This window comes from Ambystoma mexicanum, chromosome 12 (genome assembly GCF_040938575.1).
Source record: "Ambystoma mexicanum isolate Mex_15411 chromosome 12, UKY_AmexF1_1, whole genome shotgun sequence".
Classification (NCBI taxonomy): Eukaryota; Metazoa; Chordata; class Amphibia; order Caudata; family Ambystomatidae; genus Ambystoma; species Ambystoma mexicanum.
In genome coordinates this window covers 693,181,288-693,202,073 of record NC_090936.1, presented here as the reverse complement: position 1 = coordinate 693,202,073, position 20,786 = coordinate 693,181,288, and the positions used below count along the sequence as shown (strand labels likewise).

Here is a 20,786-nt window from a genome sequence, read left to right as displayed (position 1 = left end):
TTTCGCGGGCTTCGTCCGGCGCCTTTCCCTGCCCTGCCGGGCCTCTTCACGGCGTTGCTCCTTTGCAGATGATGGACTCCTCTAACCTGCGCTGCCGCTGCTCCTCACTTCTTCGCTGTGGCTGTTCCCCGGTTGCGGCCGCCGGCTCCTTCCACGGAGAACTTCCTTGCTCGCTCCAGACTTCCTCGCTGCGTTCTTCTGCTGCGATCGGTGGCTCCTGTGGCTGCTTCCTTTCAGCGTCCGCGGCTCCTTAAGTCTTCTCCACACGGCCCCGACGCCGACGTAGGCCAGCAACTTCCCGCCGCTCGACAAAAATGCTGCGGCTCCTGAAATCTTCTCCACACGGCCCTGACGCTGACGTTAGGTCCGCTCCAGCAACTTCCCGCCGCTCAACAGAATGCTGTGTGTTGTGGGGAAACAAAGTCACGAAAAGCCCGCAGAGGCAAAACGTTTCCTTCTCCCCCTTTTCCAGGCCCTAGGAGCTTACCCGAATGAGGTGAGCTCCTTACCTGGTTGTGCCTAACCTGTTTTTCGTTGGGGTACTTAATACCCCCTGGCCCTTTGTTGTACTTCTGGGGTGCCGGACTTCCTCCTGCCCCCCTGTTGCTTTTTCTTCACACCTTTCCCCATATGTGTTTGTGTTTCCTTGGCAACGCCGCGGGTGGGGGCGCCGCTTGGCTGCCCCTCCCCTTGCATTTCGTGCCGTTTGGTTCCCCCACCCCGCGCCTAACCCCCCAGGCCCTCTATCGTGCCGCACTTTGTGCCGCACGGGGCGTGGGGCATTAGAGCTTGTTTTTGATAGGGCTTTAAAATTGCAATCCGAGCTATTAAAGTGACTATTTTTGTAGTCGGTACGTGTTTAATGTGCTTATACCTTTTTTACAAGGGGGTTGTCAGTGTTTTGGTGAATATCGTGCATCATTAAAGTGCGTTATTTTCTATACGCTTGCTGGGGCTTTCCTTTTATTTAGTATGTAGGGTACTGTCATTTTCTGAGCACAGCCTCTTGTGACCTACCTGCCTCTCTGGAAAGTACAACCAACCTTATCCCTTTGCCAGGGCCTTCAGGAAGGGAGGGGAAAGGCAGAGCAAGCTCCCCAAGCCTCGCTCTCCGCTGGGGCCCTATTGTCACCCCTTTTGGCAGACTGAATTAGTTAACATGTACCTCTTAATTTATCTGCACTTCAGCTGGGATATATTCAAAGACATGTGTTAACTTGCTGCTATCACCAGGCTACTGTCCGCTCCTTCTGCTTTAACACCTCTCATCACCCTCCACCAGGGATGGGGCAGGCTGGCTTGTGCCCTTTTCTCTGTTGTGTTATGCACACAGAGATCCCCTCTCCCTGCCACATTGCGGGCTGTACTCCTGGCTGGGATTTCCCCACCCCCTTCTCACCACAACTGTCTTATACAGTTCAGGAGGAAGCGTGCCCAGAGGAGCTATTTTATAGGTATTTCTTATGTGTTTTGTGACCACCAGATGGATTGTGGGTAGAACCGTGGTGTGTCCAGGAGTTATATTTGTGTCTGGGGGGCTTAGTTGCCAGATATCCATAAAACAATATATACATTGGTAACATGATTGTTGTTCCCAGAAAGCTGTGTGAAGGTGCCATCATCCCAATGCAAGTGCATGTATAACCCTGTCTCGATCAGCTTCAAACATGCCAGTATAAAATAAGATTGACATCTCAAGGAAGCAAAGAAGCACTTGGATCTGATTTTCATACAAGTATGTATGAAGTTGAATAAGAGTTGCAACGTCACACTAACAGCAACACTAAATTAAGACTATGACAACATTCGAAGTCTATGCTTGGATAGATTGATGCCAGCATTTAGGCATTTAAATGAATCCATTACTTATAAAGTGATTTCACCAAACTGCTTTATCTAAAGCACTCATAAAATATTACCTCGTAACCAAAATGAACTCATTTTTTGACCTCAGACGGATAAAAGGTGTAGACAGCACTTAACCTACTTACCTTCAACCGACATCCAACAGCATTTGGTAATGCATTGGTTCTGGGGGTTACATGTCTTATTAAATAGCACTTATGTTTACAGTGCTTACATACAGGAGTGATATATCATGGCCCACTATTAAATGTGATCATAGTAGTGTTATATAGTGTAGAGGCTGTAGTGGGTTGGTATCCTAATATATTTTTCGTTTTGGATTAAACAGCATGCTTGTGTCTTTATTGAATAGCTGAGCGAGTTTAAAGCGATTTCAGCAGAGCAGAATCAGCCCTTCATCGTTGATGAATTAAGTATTATTACATTTTGCAGTAATAACACTTATTTTACAGTGCTCAGAAGCAGGAGTCGTCAGACATGAAGTGATATATATATAAAAAAATATGATAAAATACCAACTATTAGAACTGGATACGGGAACATCTAGGCCACACTGTCATCGAAACGTGTAGCACGTTTGCACATTCAAAATTACTCTAGATAAGAAGAATACACGGTCTGGGGCATACAATCTGCCTGGCCTATATAGACTCGCACTGCTCTCCAGTTGCACTTTTGCGAATACACGACATTAGAGAAACCCAGAACACCTGTGAAATAAAGAAGGCGTCTGGCAGAGCGCATTCTGATGGAAATGTCATACAGCAGCAGAAGATCACCTTAGCAGCAATGTGAACAGAGCTCATCTGACTAGCGTGTACAGGGTAGGCTCATGGCCCTAGAAACTGGTAGAAGAGGACATATGTTGGGGGGAACAAGACATGATCTTTGCAAGATTTTCAGTGTGTTCAGTCTCCAGATTTCCACTACACATCGTTTTGATGGTAAGTGGAATGGATGAAGAGCGCGTTTTACCTTAGCCCAGCTGCATTCAGAGGACCTCATCAACATAGGTAAGACCGCCACACAAACTCAAAGTGAGAGTTTTAGCATCTTCTGTTCAGTGTGCGGCTGGTGCAGTGCACAAAAAATAGCAAAGGGCGGGATCACCAAATGTTTTGCCCCGGAGCTCACCGAACGCTGCGACAGCCCTCTCCTTTGCCATCTAAGGTGAAGGGGTAATATCTGCTTTAGGGTTGTTTAAGCATAGTGATTTAAAAACTTCAGATTTGGGTAAAGGTTTGGGCATAGCATATATGATGCATATGCGCACCTTTGTTCTTCAGATTTTGTCCTCTTGAAAATACCTCCTCCAACCAATGGGGATCCTCTGACTCTTCTCGGCGGCGTTGAAACTTGGCAAGGACACTGTTGCATTGGTAAAAATGGGCAGGCGGGGGGGGGGGGGTTCCATGCATACCTTACTTCATGCCATTAATTCTTGAATATACCACAGTTGACATTTCTTCAACAGGGAGAAAACAGATTTTGAGTTCCTCCCCAACACCCAGACCGCTTTCCATCTTGGCTGAGGCCCCTTCTTGGGCCAACACTGTCTGTGACCCGGGTGTTATCTAAGACCATACGCTTACCTTTGGTAGCCAAGTCAGTGGTCTTCGCCTACCATCGTAATCTACTGCAAACTGGCACCCCGATTCGTCAGAGTCATTTCACACTTGCGCTATGGAAAGGTTTGGTATTTCTTCAAGTGAAGCCGGTTTCATTCTGTAATCACATGAATTCTTCCAACTAGTGCCAATTTCATATCCCTGTAACAGCTAGCTTTAAAAAGCTTGTGTTCAGGTGTAATTCACAGACATTATTTTCCAAAGATATATGTTCAGTCTAACCATACATGTTTGTAACCATATTTTTACATGCTAGATTTTGGTCCTGCAGAACTGCCATTGCAAATCTAGATCAGTGCACACTACTAAACACTTATCATTCAAATGTCAAGGCATCCTGACCCATTCACTGAGTTCTACTGTTGCTATTTATCTGGGACACATGCATGCACACTATTTCGCAGGCTGATCTAAAATGCCACTGGATAACTCTGGCATGTGGCGCACGCCTCTAGAGGTCCAGGCATCGGTTTACTATCAGCTATACTGGAAATATGTCAGGGACTGACGTTCATCATCATTGGAAAAGCTTTATACAAGACCACTTGTCCAATCATTTTCACACTTTCCTTTTCACAGCTTGCACTATGTTTAGAAGTCTTCTGGATGGCAAACCGGTCACCATGGATGCAAAAAGTATTGCAGCTGGACTAGCTCCTCCCTTTGCAGGTAAGGCCGATTTACATTGTACTTTACTACTGTACTAGAAGTGAATGGATCGACACGAATACAACATGAAGACTGCATTTTATTTACTCAAATTGCCAACAAACATGCAGTATAGAATCAATAATTGGTGAAAGAGGTCTTAGACACATGCTTTTAAGATATCCAAGCTGGCTAGAATTTAAAGAACCATCTGGTATAACTGCTGGTCACTGGTAACTGGTTTGAAAGCCCTGATGTACATCCTAACAAGTCCAAGAGCTTGTGGCTCGGAGTCTCTTGTAAAGAAAATGGGAGTCCCATAGGAAGAAATTAAAACAAATCAAGCATCTTAATTGTGTTTCTGCTCCCCTGACTCCACCCACCGGCACCACTCCTCAGTCCTCCTTGACGCATCGACAATATTAACATTGCCTAATGACACCAGTTTTATTTGAAGGGAGGATGGAGGGACGTATGGAGGAAAGGAGACTATGGATTACAACTAAGTTAGTCACTACAGTGAGTAACTTATAATTACTCCTATGTCCCGTCCCCTTTCCTCCATACTGTATGGGCGATTATAACTGAATGTAGCCCAGGGTGGAGAGTTGCCCCGCTTAAGAAAACACGTTCCTTAACACTGCCTGACCAAATGCCGCGTCCATCTTGGCGCTGGTATCCAAACAGTAGTGCTTGCAGAAGGCTGAGGGAGTAGCCCACGTAGCCGCTTTGCTGATAACCTGCCACGGAATGTGCCTTTGGAAAGCCACTGCCGTGGCTTTAACTCTGATGGCGTGGGCATGCATGTTTGCTGGCAATGGCCTGTGCTGCCCCTCATACGCCTCCTTCATGGCTATAACCATCCACCATGTAATGGAAGCTTTGGAGTCCTGACAGCCTGGTTTTGATCCCCCAAAGGTGACGAATAGGGTGTCTGATTTACAGAAGCTCTTGGTTCTGTCCAGGTACAATCTTAGCGCCCCTCTGACGTCTAGACAGTGCAGAACCCTCTGGGCATCTTCCGTAGGGTCCGCGAAGAAAGTTGGTTGGTAACACTATCTCCTCATTAAGGTGAAAAGAGGAGACAACCTTAGGTAAGAAATCGGGGTGTGTTCTGATCACCCCCTTGTCCTTATGAAATGTAGTATATGGCTCGCAAGCTACTAGTGCCTGGATCTCACTGATTCAGCGTGCCGAGGTAAGGCCCACTAGAAGGGCCGTCTTAATGGTTACTAGCCTGATGTCAGTGGATGACATCAGCTTGAATGGTTTATGCGCCAGGGCGCCCAGGACCACATTAAGGTCCCACACCTGGTGCGATTTCTTGATAGGTGGATAGAGCCTAGTCAGGCCCGCTAAGTGTCTCTTAACCACCAGACTGGAGGATGAGAATACTTCCTCCTGAGAGTTCTTGTAATCTACAATGGCCACCAGATAAGTGCAACATATGTCTACTTGCACGTCTTAGTGTGAGGTGTGCAGAGTAGGAGAGCATGTCATCCAGCATGCAAGTCAAAGGATCAATTTCCTTTGATTCTGCCCAGTGACAGAACCTGGTCCACTTGCTTTTGTACTGGCTCCTGGTGGTGTCACTCCTAGCCGCCTGTATAATGGCCAGGATAGCCTGTGACAGGTGCAAATGCTTCAGGGAGACCTGTTCAGGAACCACACTGCGAGGGATAACTTCTGCAGGGGTGGGGTCCCCCTGCTGAGAGAGTAGGTGTGCTGGGCCCAGCAGGAGTTGTACGGGGGCCTGGTACAACAGGCTGAGCAGCTTCAAGAACCAGGGTCTGGCTGGCCACCATGGGGCTATCAGGATGATCCGACTCCCCGATCCTGTAGATGACCTTGTGCACCAGGGGAGTGGGGGAAGGCGTAAGCAGTCATGATGTTCCACAGGATCTGTATTGCGTCGCCCAGCGAACCCCTGCCTTGCCGCTTCCAGGAAGCAAACTGGGGGCACCTCCTGTTGGTACTGGTGGCAAAGAGATCCACCTGCAGATGACCCCACCTGTTGAAGATCCCCGGAAGAACCTGCTTGTTCAACTGCCATTCGTAGTTGTCTGCGCTCAGCCTGCTAAGCCTGTCCACCTCTAGGTTGGACTCCCGAGGGAGGTAGACTGCTGACAGGCGTTCAGCAGAGCCTACTCCTAAACGTTATCCACTAGTCTGCAGAGGGGAGGGGACCGGGTGCCACCCTGCTTGTTGATGTAATACATCAACAGCGAGATCTTGCTGTCTGTTTGAATGAGAATCGCCCTGCTGGTGATGATGGGTAGAAAGGCTTTGAGAGCAAGCCAGATAGCCATCATTTTGAGCCAGTTGATGTGCACCAGCTGCTCCTGCCGGGACCATACTCCATGGACACTGTGGCTGTCTAGGGTAGCTCCACTCTAGGGATGAGTCTGTGGTAATGGTGACCTGAGGCGATGTTTGCCTGAAGGGTCTGCCTATCCGCAGGTTGTTGTCTGTACCCCACCAGGAGCTGTTGTGGTATGCTGACCTGCTCTGCCTGTGAACCTTTCTGGTTCCAGGAGGCTGAGAAATGTAGCTGCAGCCACCTAATTTTGAGCCTTGTATGTGGTACTGCAAGAAGACATGCAGCCATAACTCCCAACAGGTGTTGGTACCACCACGCCAAAGTCACTGCTCTGCTGAGAAAAGGATCATTGGCCCTCTTGATGGCCGTGATCTTGTCCTCTGAGGGGAAGATCCTCTCAGAGCTTGTGTCCCAGAAGGGTCAGGCTCTGCATGGGCACCAACTGTGACTTTTTAAGATTGAAAGAAAATCCCAGGTCATACAGTGTATCCATGAGGGCGGATGCCGTATGTTGAACCGCCTCTGGAGATCTTTCCCTGACTAGCCAGTCGTCTAGATAAGGGTAAATATGACGGCCTTTCTAACTCGTGCCTACCCTATGGCCTCATCTTCTGTCCCTCTCCCCTCTGCTCTCATTCCTTCTGTCTACCATCAGTCTTACTACTCTTATCAACCCCTCTCTTTCTTCGTCTTTCTTCCCCCCCACTATTAAGCATGCCACTATCATTACCATTCTGAAAAAAAACCACTCTCGATGCCTGTCTTTCCTCTAATTTCCACCTATCTCTCGCCTCCCTTTCTTATCTTAACTTCGGGGGCGAGCATTGTCTACTAACATGTACCTTTCTACTTACACCTACACTCTCTTTTCCCTCCACCCTAGTCTGGTTTTCGTCCTGCCCACTTCACTGAAATTGCTTTCTCACATGTTTCAGACTCACTTCTCTCGGCACGCCACAATAAACTTTCTTCTAACCTTGTTCTCCTGTCCTTGGCTGGCAGCCTTTGACACTGTGGACCCCCACCCTACTTTCTTCTCTGGGCATCTCTGGCTCTGTCCATTCCTGGTTTGAATCTTATCTCACGGGTCATTTTTGTTCTGTGTCCTTGTCTGGCAGTCTCTCTACTCCCTGTCCTCTACGGTGTGCCTCCAGGGTCAGTCCTTGGCCCACTACTTTTTTCCATCTATACTGTTCCTGTCGCTTCACTTATCTCATATTTTAACCTATCCTGTCATTTCTACACAGACGACTCTCACATTTACTTTCCCTTTTCTGAATTCACTGACTCCCTTCACTCTCATGTCTCTGCATGTCTTTCGCTATACAATCCTGCTATGCCTTCCCACTTCCTCCATCTTAACCCATCTAAAACAGAGACTCTTTTTTTCCTTCATCTCCTCCCCCTCCTCTTTCGCCTCCTTCTTCTCTTTCTTGCCTCCATCCCAGCTCTCCTCTTCAGCCCGCTATCTAGGCATCTTTTTCCTCTCACATTTCTGTTACTGCACACAACTCACATTTTCTTCTCTTTAACCTTTGTTGAGCTCACCCTTTTCTGTCGTTTCACGCCTCCAAACTCGAGATGTCACGTGGGGGTGGGGTCAAATGACATCACTTCCGGCAATGTCACTCATGGGGCGTGACATTGTGATGTCACTTCCGCCACCCCTGGCATTTTGGTGAAATGACATCCCTGGGACGACCCTTGTCCGTGCGCTGGTGCGTTTGGCTGTAGGTTTTAGGAGTGGAATTGGTGAAGATTGATAAAGATTTTGTTGTCTGCAAGCTATTCTTTTTCTTATCGAGTTCCTCGTCTGTTGTCGAATGGAACAGGTCCCTCCGCGCCCGCGAAAGGCAGGTCTAGTATGCGGTCCTACACATCTGTATTACATTTTGTAGCCCTTTGCCACGCCATACTTCTCATGTCCGGGGCAATGCATATGGCCCAACCTGAAGTGTCAATGTGGGCCACCGTGGACTCCATTATGTCTTGTGCCACGATTTTGGCCTCAGCCAGCCCAGCCTTGAAGCGAGCCTGGCTGTGGGTAGGGAGCTCAGGGAGGAAATTGGCAATCTCCCGTCATAACTTCTGGTTGACAGCAGCCAACATGGCATCCGCGTTGGCCTGGCGTAGATGGAGAGTGGCGTTGGAATACATTTTCCTCCCAAACGCCTCCAAGATCTTTTCCTCCTTGCCCAGGAGTGATGAGGCCGAAGTCGCTGAAGAAAATTGTGGCTTGGAGTACAGCGATGCAGATGCCATCATCAAGGAATGTGGTTGGGGGTGCGCTGACAATAAAAGGGGGTCCCCTTCTGTTTGCCTGTTTTAGCATCAAAACGCCTATTGGTAGGCTGGGTAGAGTGTGGCTTGAGCCACCCTTTTTTGCCAAGCGCTACCCCGTCCTCCTGAAGTGGGATTCCTTTTCTGGCAGTAGGGCGTAGTGTGAGAACTTCAGCCAGTACCCCCGCCTCTGGTTGCAGGATTCCTAGGTACACAGCCAGGCCCGCCAGCCGCTCGTGAAAAGCTTTGGCTGACGATGGGGTGTCCGGGTCCTCCTCCTCATCGTCTGTGTCCACTGTTGTGTCCTGCGGGTCTGGGGGAGCCGGAGGAGGGCTGGGCACAGGCAGCTGTGGTCTCCTAAGGGAAAGGCATAGGGTGAGCCGCCATTTTGTCTGTCCCGGCGGCCATTTTGTTTTGCTCCATGCAAAATGCCTGCATTGTGGAACTTGCTGAGCTGGGACTGGCGTCCACCAGTGCACTGAGCTGTGGTGGTTTAGGCCTACCCTGCACCTCAGGTTGGGGCCTGGTAGGCGGAATACCCTCAGCTGTGGTGCCAGTAGTGCTGCATGCAGGCGCCCCCTCAGGCATGGGCCCTGTGTTAGGGCGTAGCCCCACGGGTTGGGACCTGGTAAAAGAGCCGTTCAGCCCCTCAGCGGTAGCACCGGTAGGATCTTGCAACACCTCTGCCTGGTGGCCCGTAGCTGGAGCAGCCTTGGTGATGTTGCTGGTCTTAGGACCCGATAGGTCCCTCCCGCTTGGGTGCTTCATTGGGAAGGAGTCACCCTTGCGGGGTGCAGAGGAGAACAGGGCACCTACCTTGGGCCTAGTCTTCTGCTTCACAAATGCTTTGGGGTCCCTCTGGAGGCGATCTTCCGAAGAGCTCCCGCCACCTGGCTAGTCGGTTTTTGAGCATGCACAGAGTCAAGGCATTGCACGCGGTACAGCCATCCCAGCCGTGGTCTGAGCCAGGGCATGGGAGTCGGACGTCGGGAAGGGACCCTTGCATGCTGGACACCTGCTGAAGCTGCCGTCGTTGACAACCGCCGTGGAGGAGCGTGGTGCCAGAGGACAAAGCAGTACTTAGTAATTGAAAAGAAAAAAGAAGACAAGAATACTTCCCCGGGGAAGAGCGTGTGGAATTACTAGGCCAGAGGCCTAACCCAGGAGCGCTGGTGAAAGCGGTCCATTCCTGTTGACGCGGAAAAGAGGACTGGCACCTCTGGGTGGAGTCAGGGGAGTGCATGCTCCCAGGGCCACGCCCCTGCAGGCATCTAAATTTAAAGGGGAAGATGATTTTTCTGGTGAAAAAGGTTCCGTCTCCCGTCCCTAGCGAGGGACGCCCATACAGTATGGAGCAAAGGGGACAGGACGTAGGAGTAAGACTTACTCAAAAAGATGGGTTTTTGTAAAACATGGCTCAGGAGAAAAGCAATTCGATGCCTTAAAGCCCAAAAATCCAATGCTGAAAATCAGCAGCTCTTTTTTAAATATATGCCAGCTTTTAAATAGTTACCTGTAATTCCTGACCAAGACGTTTTCTTTTCTCTCCAAGGATATCTTAAGTTTGGCATTAGCTGCAATATGTGCAAGGGTATTGACTAATGAGCAGAATGCTTATAAGAGAATATTATCACATTTGAATTGGTCTTCAATTACTTGCTTTTAATGAGACTAATGTAACATTTAATATCTTAAACCTTAATGATGTTATTATTTTTGTGTATTTTACAGAAACTTGTTTCTCTGAATTGAATACTCCTATTCAAAGCTGAGGTGACCCATTGTTCTTCTCTTCCTAGGCACCAACACATTGAACATTTGCATGGAACATGTGGAGGATGTGGTTCTGGTCTCTGAGAAGGACATAGTAGAGGCAACGTCACTTTTGTATCGTGCAGGGTTGGTTGTTGAACCATCTGGGGCAGCAGCATTTGCTGCTGTATTAAAAAATAAAATACCTGACCTAGACAACAAAACAGTGATAGTGGTGCTAACTGGAGGCAATGTTTCCCCTGAAGAACTTAGTTGTATTTTTGTTTAGAAATTAATTCCTGTGGACTGCAATGCACACAGTGTTATCAGAAATATATGTAACGTAGGAAACAGATTCTAAACAAACTTACACTATATTACAAAGAAAATAGATGAAAATAGCTTGACGTGATGGACGAGCTTAAATGATCTCAATGACTTAAACTAAACAGTTGAATGCCACTGATGAAATTAATCAGAGGCTTGAATGATATAAACCTGATGATCAATTTTCAATGTCCTAAGGATAATTCTCATTATTAGATCTAATGAACACTGACACATGTTTCACTCTGAGTCCGTCATCAGTGCTGAGGTCGTAAACACAATTTATAATGAATGATTTGAGGTGCAATGTGGGGATTTTTAAAGGCAAAACTAATGGACCATCCCATGCAGAAAACATCTATGTGAATCATTTGTAGGCTGATTAAACAGGGGAATTTTGAATATGGATACATTTAGTGCTGTACAGAAACCATATTCATGTTTATTATATATTGTACATCATTTGGGAGTAAAGCCTACTGTTATAAAAAGCTCAGTCTTATGATTTCCAGTGCATCATAACTGCTACCTTTGCACCCATTTCAAATCCTTAAGCGCAGTGAAGAGCCACTGACATGGTCTGGTCGGAGCCAAACAGTCACAGCTCTGACCATGTTTGATTTTCTGTACCTTCGGGTACTTACAGTAATTCAATGGTAGAGCATACCTTTATTCTTTGGGAAAACTGCTAGCATAACTCAGTACAATATTTTGATATAGCAAAACCCACTCGTTTGGATAGTTATTTGGCCTTATTTTAAATTGTCTCTCAACATGTACATATTTAGGCAGATAGAATTGGCCTCAAAATAAAGAATACATGCACAAGCATTGATTGGAGAGATTTGAAGGCCAAATGAATAAACATATATAGGTTGGTACATTTTCCAAAACTCAAGTGTGTCAGAAAAACAGAGCTTGTGCACTCATTCTCTGGTAGTAGCAAGGACAGACAGCTGTATTGTCTTACAAGAGAATCTACATAGTTACATTTTCATTGAACCAGAACAATCCTGCAGCAACCTCGCCCACCAAACCTCCACCTTTATAGGTTATGATCTCGTGATTAAAATTGATACCTAAAGAAGCCCCTTCGAGAACAAATATTAATTGTCCATTCACTGTGAAGCAGCTTCTGTCCTCTGTCCAGTTCTTTTTTGAATCTTCTGTCTGTTGTCGACGCGGATGTGTCTGCTGTGCGGATCACCTGACCTGGAACCTCTTGGAAAATCCCGCCTGATGATCAACATTGACATTTTGCATGTCTTTGTGCCTGTATCTTTCCGTCAATATCTGCTCAAACCCTCAGTCCATACTGACGATACAACGTGACACCTCTGGTTCCTTGCACAGATTTGCTGCCTCAGCAGCTTTACATTTCTCAATCAAATGAAGCCCTTTGCCCCAGACGTGAATTTAACAGGGAAGAACGCAACAATAAATATAAACAGATCATAACATTAAAGTCCACTTGTATTAGCTGGAAGGAAAGAAAACGCCACAAAATGTATTTTAAGCATTAATATCAAAAGACAAAAACAATTGACATGAGTTCATGAGATAAACCAGCATTCGCAATCCCAGAAGTTTTGGCTTTTGTGTCAATGTTACTGACTGGCCATTAATTGTAGCATCTGCCAAATGGTGCGAATACCTGAGCATACAAAAGAAGTGCCTGACAAATGGCAACCTAATCCCTATACATATGCCAAAACTGTTGACTTTGTCAATGCTCTTTTTTGAACAAGACCTCAGTGTAGGACATGCATACTGCTTATAAACAAAGTGGTTTACACTACAATTTAAAATAATTTATTACACCAATACTGCATATACAGCTCCAATTAAGCCTTTTCCTCTCAGAAGAATGCTTTGACATAATACTACTTTGAGCACACCGTTTGATGTTCCTGCTTGATAAAGATAGCCCAAAGAGAACCCAGGGATGTTTTGGGGTGGTGGGAGGGCAGAAAATGTTTGGGAATGGCAGGGATTAGTTTGGCCAACGGCAGTGAATGGAGTTGATGTCGAATTTAGCTGCGCTGCATTGCAATAGTTATGCCAAAACTAAACAGAAGGTAGATATATGTACAACAAAGACAGTTAAGAGGGTGTGGCCAACCGCCATGTAAAGCGGACATGCCCGTTATGAGCTCCTGATGATCCAAAAAAAGATCAGCCTTAGTGTGGCAGAGTTGCCCTATTATGAACAAAAGGAAACGTAGGAGTCCTTCGGCAGTCGGAGAGCGAGAACAACTGGCCCGTAGAGCGCCCTGCTTGTGAGATTAATGGCACAGAACATTGTTTGCCGAATTCAGACCAAAGAAAATGGCAGCCAGTGTGGAGTGAGTCGGCGGGGCCTGCGTGATTAAGCTTTTGGCACCGGAACAGCACGGAGCTAGGTGCGGTACACTAACGGCACCGATTGGAAGCATTGTGCCACTACAGCTGACCCGGCGAACACGGTGTCTGCAGGTTCAGCAGGACATAGCAAAGCTTGCTCGGCGGCAGGGCAGTGTCACTGAAGCCCCACGTCCCCGACCAGGGCCAGACCAAGAGGAAGCCCCCTGGACGCAGACACCGTGAAAGAGGAGCAGAGCAGCCGGAGAGGTCCGGGGGTGTGCCCTACGCAAACTGAGGAGGTGGAGCAATACCATTGTTCGAGCCTGGTGCAGGTCAGGAGGATCCAGTACCCAGGGGACCTGAGACGCAGCAAGGCGTTAGTGACACTGTGCCTGAGGTGTCAGCGCAACACAAATGGTAAGGAGCAGGGCTGGTAGAGGACAAGCCTACCCTTGCTGGGAGATATTCTACACCAGCAGGACTCTGGCCCCGCTGATACGTGCAGGGCAGGTACCAAGCATGGAGGTGCTCTCTGCAGCCCCAAAGGACGTGCAGGAGCGATATCAGAGCAAGGACACTGGACAGCATTTTGTCCTTTTCAGAAATTATAACCACCTAAAGGCCACTGCTAACTCAAATATGAGCCGTTTGATACGGTAAGACGTTAACTCAGAATAGTAAAGGTCGCAGAAGGAGCCCAAACAATACCAGCAGGCGATCTTAATTTCTTAGTTGAGCTCCTTGGAAATTCCATTGCTAGATCACAGAAGAGGTGGTTCTGGGGATACTCCTGAACTGTGAGCTGGCTACCAGGAACTAAGCATTAGAGGTGGCCCAACCCTTGTCCTGTACTTAGGGGCAGGTACTCTAACAACAGAAGGCGATCAGCCAGCGAGATTGGCATTTGCAAGCAGGGACAAGCAAGTGCACATTGCTTACTGGAACCAAAAACTGCAACTAGCAATCTCCTCACATGCCAGCCATTGCCCGAACTGCAACCACCTCCCTCCTTTCTGAGGACGGCAGAGTAGAGCACGGACCCACGGATATAAGCCCTGCGTGCCAAAGTGCTGAACGGAGTCCCATAGCATGTGCCGGAAGGCACGCCACAGTCCTCTCAGGGGATTTGGGGGGGCTGGGGTAGATTGCTACCTTCCCTCTTGCCCAAGACTCAAGCAGCCTGAGAATAGCACCCATAGGAACTGAAGTGTACATAAACAAGCTGGCAGAAGAGTAGCCCAATGCTACGCGCTACGGGTGCGAAAGATTGCAACTAAAAATCAATACAGGAACCTGCAGTGCCTGGAGTAAGACAGATTAGACATTGGTTGACACAAATATATGAAATAGCAGTGGTGAGCGGTCCAGAGGCAAAGAACAATCTAAGCAAGGCGCGCAAAGAGGAACAGAGTTCACTGCGCAGTGGGAAGCATCCGCAGCACACAGGGTACAACGAAGGTCAGGGACAGAAGCCTACTGAACCAATGGCAGCAAAAAACAACAAAGCCAAAGGCAAACAGCCCACCATGGAGTCCTTCGCAAAGAGCCAAGAGAGCCCGGAGGATGATATGAACAAAAATGGAGAAGCAGCACAGGCTAAGGGTCCGAGGGAAGACGCTGACTACGGAAACCAAGAGATTCTAAATGCCATTGCTGCATTGCAAGCCACCTTAGAATCCAAAATAGATGAAGTCAGGATAGATGTCAGCTTACTGAGGTAAGATGTACATGGCCTGGCAGAACACACAAGCAAATTGGAAACTCGGGTGCAGGAAAACACCTCAGAGAGAGTGCAAATGTCCACAGAAGTGAATGTACTGCAGCAAAGTCAAATTACTGAAGGAAAGAGCCGAAGATGCCGAGGGTAGAGCAAGATGTATTAACATAAGGATTGTCTGCCTGCCACAGGGAATGGAGTGGTCGGACCCCACCAATAACATAGAGAATCTACTGCTGCAGGAGTTAGGCCCTGAGAATCTAACACAGGCGTTCACCATAGAATGTGCACAACGCTCCCTAGTAAGAAGACCTCCACCAGGGGCTCCAACCAGGCCTATCATAGCAAAAGTCCTCAATTACAAGCAGAGAGAGAAGATCCTAGCCTTCTCCAGGTATGGAGGCAACGTACAAAGATCCTCAGCCAGGCTGGCATTTTTCCAAGACTATACCTTCCAGACGCAGAAAAGACAGGCACAATTTATTACAATAAAGGAAAGGCTGAAAAAGGAAGGTCTCAAATACATGTTGATTTACCCAGCTAGACTGAAGATACTACTCAAAGGAAAGGCCTTGTTCTTTGAAACACCAGCGGAAGCACAAGACTGGATGGACAGTGTTCAGGTACCAGCAATAGAAACCTAATGACACAAATGAGCTTGACGGCCCTCCTGGGGCTAAATATGGAGGGCATGGGACCTGCATGGAGGAACCTCCTAGGTGAATGTGCGGATACTGAGCAAGAGCATAAACTCTGCGTAAGTAGCAGCTTACTACAGGAGAAACATGGTTTGGACACAAGAGTCTTGCATGAAGGGCACACCCAAGACGGTCCTACTGCTACACCACACTCCTTTTTGAGGGTACTGTGTCGTACCCACCCATTGGGCACCAAGAGCCCTGCCAACCGGCGGGATTTCATGGAGCGGAAGCGGGAAAAGCCTAAGCATGCCCCGCATCGCTGGACAGTTTAAGGGAAGTTTGGTTACATGTTTTGGAATGGGGGTGTTCACTAACGGGAGGGGGGGAGACTGACAGGTACATATGTAGTCCACATTTGGAAAAAGCCATTGCCCCAAATTGGGTTATAGCTCCTATCAAACTTGAGAGGTCACATACACAATGGTTGGGGACAGAACGGTAATGACCTGGAACATCCGGGGTCTGAACAACTACGGTAAAAGACAGTGATCACATACATAAGAAGACAAAGTGGGGATTGCACTGCTGCAAGAGACCCATCTGAAAGAACAGAAACAGAAGAAATTAGCTGAAAAATGGGGTAGGGTAGTGGTAGACTCGAATTATTCGGTGTACGCATGGGGGGTTCTTGCGTGTAAGGCCCCTTCAATCTCCTTCACAGTTTTGCACACTAAAACGGACGACGAGGGGAGGATGGTCATTATACATGGTTTGCTTGAAAAGAGGGGAGTGCACGTAGTCAACACCTATGCGCCTAATCATGATGCCACCATTTTCTTTAAGTCACTTTATATAAGGCTGGGTCCGTATAGGAATGAAGTCATGTTATGGGGCAGAGATTTTTTTATTTTTCACTATATTTTTATTGACATAGTACATACAAGGTAGGGTGCAACGGCAAACCCCACCGACCATACAATAGGCTTACAGACAAGGATGTCAACGTTTTTATCTTTAAATCCCCTTCCCCCAAGCCCCACCCCCCCAACTTTGCAACATACCAAGTTTTGAGGTTTTTGCAGGTTATAGAAGCTGCAGAGAGAACTTTCGAACATCGTTGTATGCATTTGTTATACAATTTGACATTGTGGGAACAGCGCGGTTTAGAGCAAAATGAGGGTCAGTCTCCAGTTCTAGGGCCGGTGCTGGGATAAGCCCAGAGGATACATAATAAGACATATCTTTACAGTCGCATAGAGACACATTCGTCATGGAGGAGAACTGCGGTCCATTCCTGTGTGAAATCCGAGACTTTATCATTTTTCACTGCTGTAAGTTTTTCATACGTAAAAATGACCCTTCGTTTACAGAGCCATTCCTCCTTGGTTGGTGCTAAGGCGCTTTTCCATTTTTGGGCCAGTGCTAGCCTCCCCGCCCTCAGCATAGCCCCGATGACCCTCGGGAATGCACTCTGTTGCGTTTCCGGCATGGGAGTACCCAGGAGGATTTCTAAGGGGAGTAGCGATGGACTAAACCCCTCTATATCCTTAATCCAGCTGAGAAGCTCCGACCAGTACACCTGAATAACCGGACATCCCCACCACATATGGAACCATGTGCCCCTTTGGTGACATAACCTAGGACAGTAGGGGGATACTTCTGCGAACATTTTGGAGAGGGTGGCTGGGGGGCGATGCCAGGAGTGGAGAATCTTGAAGCTGTGCTCCATGGCTGCGGTGTACAGAGTACCGGTAAATATAGTTTTGAAAATTGCCCTCCATGTGTGGTCATCCAACGTCATGCCCAGCCTTTCTTCCCATATTCATTTGAAGGGTTGCCTACCCTCCAAATTAGCCGTTATCAGAGTACTATAGAACTTGGACAGAGAGCCCTTTTGAGAGACACTTTTAGCTATTACTTCTTCAAAGGGGGTGAGGGGGCGGTTTAGGTTGTCAGCCCACCGAGGGTGAGTCAGAATTCCCTTCAAACGCAAATACTCAAAGATCGATGGTGGTTTGTCACCCAGTGCTTCGGTCAATTGTTCGTAATCTATGAAGCCCTCCTCGCGGGAGAGTTGGGAAACTCTCTCCAAACCCATGTCTGACCAAGCTTGAGTGTCGCTGAAGCCTCTGGTGTCTAGATTGATAGGGGGACCCCATAACGATGTTAAAGGGGACAGCCAGGATGACAACATTTTGTTATCTTTATTCGGTTTCCAGACTGCCCATAAGACTGCTAGTGTGGGGTGCTCTCTAAGATGGGAGGGGATGGTTTTAGGGGAGGCCCATAGTAGATCTCTAACTTTTTTCGGGTGGGTATGGATATCTTCTATGTATGTCCAATATGTCCTCATATCCTCTCTCATGTGCTCCATCATCACCCGGAGCTGAGCTGCTTTATAGTATAGTCTGAAGTCGGGAAGGGCGAATCCACCGTGAGACTTCGGAAGGGTCAAGGTGGAAAATTTGACTCTTGCTCTCCTCCCGTCCCATATAAACTGGAGGACTCGGGCATGTAAAACCTCGAAGAAGGATTCAGGAATGACCAGAGGGAGGGCTGCAAAAAGATACAATAAGCGAGGTAAGATATTCATTTTAACCGTTACCATACGGCCAAACCAAGAGAGTGTAAGAGGCGGCCAGCGTTTGAGATCGCTGCTAATTTTGGCCAAAATCTCCGGGAAGTTACACTGATATAGTAGCGAAAGGTTCCTAGGAACGCAGGTGCCCAGATACCTAGTGGACACTCGTTCTATTCTCACTCCCAATAATTCCGAGCGATCCCCAATGTCTTGGTCCCCGGGACCCATAGGCATAATACTAGACTTGGAGGCGTTTATCTTAAGCCCCGAGAAGGCCCCATAGAGATTTATAAGATCGAATAATCTAGGTAGTGAGACCTGGAGGTTGGTTAGATACCCCAAAATATCGTCGGCAAATAGAGAGAGTTTAAAATCGCAGTCGCCACAGCGTATCCCTGTAATTTCATGGTCCGCTCTGATCGCTATGGCCAGGGGCTCCATTGCCAGAGCGTATAGAAGGGGGGAAAGGGGACAGCCTTGCCGGGTTCCTCTAGATAGGGCCAGGGGTTCCGACGTGCCACCATTGACCAAGACTCTTGCCGTAGGGGTATTATATAGTGTCGAGACCCACCTACAAAAATTCTCCCCGAGGCCCATTTTCTGGAGAACTCTGCCCATATAAGGCCACTCGACTCGGTCGAAGGCCTTTTCAGAGTCTAAAGCTAGCAAGTAGCCCTCTACCCCCTGCCTCGAGGCCTCATACATGAGGCCTAGGGTCTTCCGTATGTTATCGGAACCCTGGCGTCCCGGGATGAACCCTACCTGGTCTCCATGTATTAGTGAGGGGAGGAGTTTCGCCAGTCTGTTCGCCAGAAGTTTGGCCAGGATCTTGACATCCACGTTAAGAAGGGAAATGGGGCGATATGATTGACACTGGGAAGGGTCCTTCCCCTCTTTGGGGATTACTACTATCAGTGCTGACATCATCGAGGGTGGGAGGATGCCCTGATCAAGTGCCGAGTTAAACATTTTGGCCATAAACGGGGCTAGCGTTGACCGTTAGGTCTTATTAAACTTGACTGTGAACCCATCGTCGCCTGGGGCTGTTCCACTCTTCAGGGAGGATATGGTATCTATTATCTCCTCTGGGGATACGGGGAGATCCAGTATGTCTGCTTTTTCGGGTGAGAGGCCGGGAATCGGGAGGGAGTCCAAAAAGTTGTCGATCTCGGTTCCGTCCCGTGCGTATTCCGAGCAGTACAAGCGTTCATAATAGTGCCGAAAGTGTTCAGCTATTTTATTATCTCTTACAGTTGACTCCCCTCCCGGTGGCCGGATGGAGTTAACCCTCCTACTATTTCTGAGCTCCCGGAGCCTCCAAGCTAATATTTTATCTGCCTTTTCCCCTTTTTCCATGTACTTCTGTTTCAGGAAGGAAAGCTTTTTTTCTGTTTGTCCCACCTGGAGGTCTACCAGGCTTGAGCGCAACCTTTGGAGTTCCTCCCACTTTCCGGGGAACATTTCTGGTGTTTTTAGTTTCCCACCCGGTTGGATAGCCTCTATCTTTTTCCTCAATAATTTCTCCTCTTGGCCCCTCTCCCTCTTTTTTCTTGAACCTGTCTCGATGAGAATGCCTCTAACGGTCGCCTTGAATGCCTCCCAGACACCCATAACTCCGACCTCCCCATTGTCGTTGATAGAGAAGTATTCTGTGATAGCTGTAAGGAGGGATTGCCGTACCTCTTTGTCGTGCAGAAGGAGGTCGTTACACCTCCATAAGGATCCAGGTGGCGGGGCCGGGGGCACACCCATTTTTATTCTAACCATGTCATGGTCTGTCCAGGGAACCACCTCTACCCCTGATTCTGTGACCTCGCCCCGGAGCGTGGCGTCAACCAAGATATAATCAATACGGGAGAAAGTAGCATGGGGTTTTGAGAAAAATGTGAAGTCGGGGTCTCGATCTTTTTTTGTGTGGTGTGTGTCGCTCAAGCCCAGATCTTCGTTAACTGATTGAAATGCCTCAGCCAGTTTTTTTTTGGAGGCGTTGATTAGGGCATGGGTTGGGCGAGCTCCTGTCTCTGTCAGGGCAAAGAACCATGTTAAAATCCCCCCCGACCAGTAAAGTACCCTCAGAAAATGCTACAATTTTCTCTCTCATCCCCATCCAGAAGCCATCTTGCGCCTCATTCGGAGCATAAATACAGACCAGGGTGAACAGCCGACCCCTCACCTCCCCTTTAACCATGATATATCGTCCTTCCGGGTCTGACCTCTGGGCTTTGAGAACGAAGTGTGCCCCGGGAGAAACCAATAGGGCCACTCCTCGTTTCTTGGCCTGGAAGGACGCTGCATACACTTGTTCAATCGCTTTAGCTCTCAGCTTTGGTTCCTTGTCCCTAACCCAATGTGTTTCTTGTACAAATAAGAATTGGAGCCGGAGCCTTGAGAATTCCCTCACCATCAACGACCTTTTAGTGGGAGAGTTGAGCCCCCGCACATTTAACGAACCCACTGTCAAATATTGCAAGGAATCATCCATCATAGCGATGGTAAGAGCTTATGTCTCCCTTCTCGGGACAACTAATTCCAGTGCTCCCGCAGTACTTCCGCCCCCCGCTATAGTCAAATTACAAACCTACAGTTACAAAACAGACCTGAAAACTTGGCTTGACCCAACTAAAATCCTCTCGAACAAACCCCAACATTTCCCTCCCCCATCCCACCTCCCCCCTGAACGCCT

The 20,786-nt window shown here is 48.0% G+C and overlaps 1 protein-coding gene across 1 annotated transcript in view; it reads left to right on the top strand.

The window, feature by feature from the left end:
* The window catches only part of LOC138514007 (L-threonine ammonia-lyase-like), a 416,242-nt gene extending 404,915 nt beyond the window's left edge, over window positions 1-11,327 (top strand). The window contains exons 6-7 of the mRNA XM_069629234.1: window positions 4,074-4,163; window positions 10,542-11,327. Coding sequence (XP_069485335.1) covers window positions 4,074-4,163; window positions 10,542-10,783 — 332 coding nt within the window. The 3' untranslated portion in view covers window positions 10,784-11,327. The remainder of the gene's footprint in view (window positions 1-4,073; window positions 4,164-10,541) is intronic.
* Window positions 11,328-20,786: the final 9,459 nt, after the last annotated feature.